Consider the following 3,256-nt stretch of genomic DNA (forward strand, 5'->3'; position numbering starts at 1 on the left):
TATTCGGAATATTACCAAGGAAGACTAAATGAGGCCCAAATTCACATTCATCACACCCTTGTATCATCACCCACACATATTGAAAATAGTAAAAAGGGGTATCAAACATAGCTAGGAAGAGTGATTTGTAGCAAATGATAACTAACTCTCATGTGTCATAGGTATATATGATGATGCAATCTCTTGTATGGACTCATAGTCCATTTTGGCTTCTTAAAAGACACGTCACACTACTCTCTCTCTCTCTCTCTCTCTCTCTCTCTCACACACACACACACACACACACACACAATTACAATTTGCACATTCCTCTGACAATTACAATTTACACTCTCAATTATGACATTTATTAATGAAGTTCTTGAACATCAAACACAACGCACTTTCACATGTATTACTGAAAATGTTGTACGTTTCTTACTCAAAAGTCATATTTTTCTCTCTCGAAGATAACAAATTTATTATCTACCAAAAGTATTGTTTATGTATATTAAAACAAGTTACAAAATAAAAAAATCTTAATGTACGTACTTCAATATGTTATAGAGAAGTAAACCTCCAAGGTGTTATAACTAGGTGATATAAAGGCAACTCCTCCAAGGTTAGTTACAAAATCAGCCTACAAAGGTTAGTTGCAAAAGTTATCAAATCACTTTTGATGTTAGCCTATGCACCTGTAATAGTATTCCACGGAGAGTCACAAGAAATAACAATTGATCCTCATCTATAGGGTAGTTAAAGACTCCTTACAAGACGGGATTGAGCAAAAATTCCTTAAAAGGGTGACAAGTGTTTCTCAGTTAGTGATATCCAAAGTTGTGACATAACAACCAAAGTGATTGTATCAACTACTTGGAGTGCTCCTTAACCAATGTACAAAAAATACATGCCCAATTTGTCAATCAACATTGTAAAGCCATCACCAAAGCAACTCATTCACCACGAACATAAAGGTGCATGCATGTATGACACCTAATATATACCTTAGCATGCACACGTAGATCATAAACATAATATTCGTACTAAATAGCATGATTTCAACAATCGCTAGCAACGCATATTTTGGATGGCCCAAAATATTAATAAGACATTGCAAAGAACCCTACCCTCATGTTCATATGACACTAGAATTATAAAAGGTTTATTCGCATCATTTACATTGTTCAGGGGATCTCTACAAACGGAATAAACAGATTGATACACCTTTTCTTTCACTTGACACTATCAATCAATGACAAGGCTAGAGAGAGGTAAGAACATCGGAACATGTTGACTCCATTTGAACACTCCAAAACAACTATATTCTAAATGGTATCAACGCATTCAAATTTCTTCCAAATTTGGGGTATGAACAAGAGGTTATATAAATCCCCATGATGGAATTGATGCAAAAGTTGTTGATGTTAATCAGGCATTTATATATAGCCTACCAAAACTATAATACAAGATATTATCTCATATAACTCTTTGATCTACTTAATTAGGTGCATTATGCCTCATCACTATTCTAACCTACTAATTAGTCCTCATTGGGAAGCATTAATTGTTATTAATATATGATGAACCAATCGCCATTGTACTTCAATTGTTCTTGGGAGGGTGTGTTTTAGCTTTGTTGTAGTCCACACGAAAGGCTTCTGCTTGATCAACACTAGGTGGCGAAAGTTGTGAATGCCTCTTCTTGACTTTCAACTTCTTCAAAGAGGATTTTTGGGGTACACCTACGTGACTCACATTGGTTAGAGTGTTGACATTAGCCTTTGTCTTCTTGTCCATGTGAACTACTAACCTAATGGAATTAGACTTTGCTCTCAACTTTCTGCTAGGTCTCCCAACAAAATGAACCTGCCAATTAATTATACATCATCATGATAATGTAAAACATGCAATTTTAGCTAGACAATACGTTAAATGAGTGTAATGTAGAGCTTACACTTTTATACCTCATGTTGTGTGATGCCATGGTATGTTTGCAAATCATTGTTGTCATTGCTTAATTTGCTCAAAGAATCTATGTTATAACCTGAGATGATCAACCCCCACACATTATATTAACTTTGGGAGTCCATTACTAAATTTTCACATTCAAATTTATTGTCAATGAACATGCCAGACATTAAGCTCCTTCAAGTACTTGCAAGAGAGAGCTAAAAATAGTATAAGTGTGGAGAAGTATGGTACCTTTTGAAGGTGAAATGACGAGAAGGATGAGGGCTACCACAATTGAAGATCGCATTAGAATGTATTGTATGTGAGTCCTAGCAGACAACATTGATATAAGAAGAGAAGGCATTCTTGTAAGTTACATAAAAGATAATGGGGTTGTGTTGGAGGGACCCTTTGAATAGGTGTGAGTTTTTAAAACCAAAGCCAAAAGATTATAACAATAATGTAGGGCCTTCAATGTGCGTGAGCTTTTATAGCTCTTGCTTTATGATAGTTTTTTTACGTCCCCAAGTTTTAGATGGTAATACCTTATGTTCCTTACCATTGTCCAAATAACTTATTGAACATATTGATGCAATATCGTCCCACACCCCCATCACAAAAACTCACGATAAAACTATTTCTTCAACTAATTAAAATACTTAGAATCCAGATATTCACCCACCATATTATTGAATGTGAATTGGCTTTTACGTGTATAAATTTCATAATATCAAGTTGTATGAAGGCACAAATTTCTTAATTGTTTATATAAAGAAAGAAATGTTTTTAGAATGATGGTGTTTCCTTTTTTTAGGAAGTAAATGTACCTAATACCTTGTCTTCCTTTTGAGTGCTCTCGCTAACCTTCATTTATATCTATTAAATCCTTCAACCAATTTATTACCGAATAGATTTATCATGCAAATAATTTCAACTTTCTCCTCTACATAAATTTCTCAATACCAATTGATGCTCTAGAAAGGAGGCCTATTGAAGTAGTAGGTTATAGGTTCAATTGTTGTGTAATATGTTAGGGGTAGAAACATTGGTGTCTGTTATTCCACGATATTCTCATTTTAGATGGTTAGAGTTGAGGAGTGCTTGATATATCAAAGAGAGCACTCCTTACAAGATATTTGAGATTATAGGCAATTAATGTATCATGGGGAATCAGGATTAGTCCCACTATGAGGAAAGATGAGATTTCAAGCACATTGGGGGAATAGACACATTTTCTCACAAGCATAATGCTTAAACGTGTTTAGGCACCACCATTTTTGTGAAGGGTCTATGTTAAAGAAGTTATGAGAATAACATTCATACAAAA

The 3,256-nt window shown here is 34.5% G+C and overlaps 1 protein-coding gene across 1 annotated transcript; it reads right to left on the reverse strand.

Moving 5' to 3' along the window:
* Positions 1–1,123: 1,123 nt before the first annotated feature.
* On the reverse strand, positions 1,124–2,399 carry LOC147850669 (uncharacterized). Its single transcript, XM_087336182.1, has 3 exons — positions 2,182–2,399; positions 1,944–2,023; positions 1,124–1,845 (listed from the first exon to the last, which is right to left on the reverse strand). Exons 1-3 carry the CDS (start codon positions 2,291–2,293, stop codon positions 1,582–1,584), a joined length of 456 nt encoding a protein of 151 aa, XP_087192308.1. The 5' UTR covers positions 2,294–2,399; the 3' UTR covers positions 1,124–1,581.
* Positions 2,400–3,256: the final 857 nt, after the last annotated feature.

This window comes from Azolla caroliniana, unplaced genomic scaffold (assembly GCF_043228905.1).
Source record: "Azolla caroliniana isolate FFs.n. ecotype wild unplaced genomic scaffold, voAzoCaro1.0.p SCAF_21, whole genome shotgun sequence".
In the NCBI taxonomy this organism is placed as follows: Eukaryota; Viridiplantae; Streptophyta; class Polypodiopsida; order Salviniales; family Salviniaceae; genus Azolla; species Azolla caroliniana.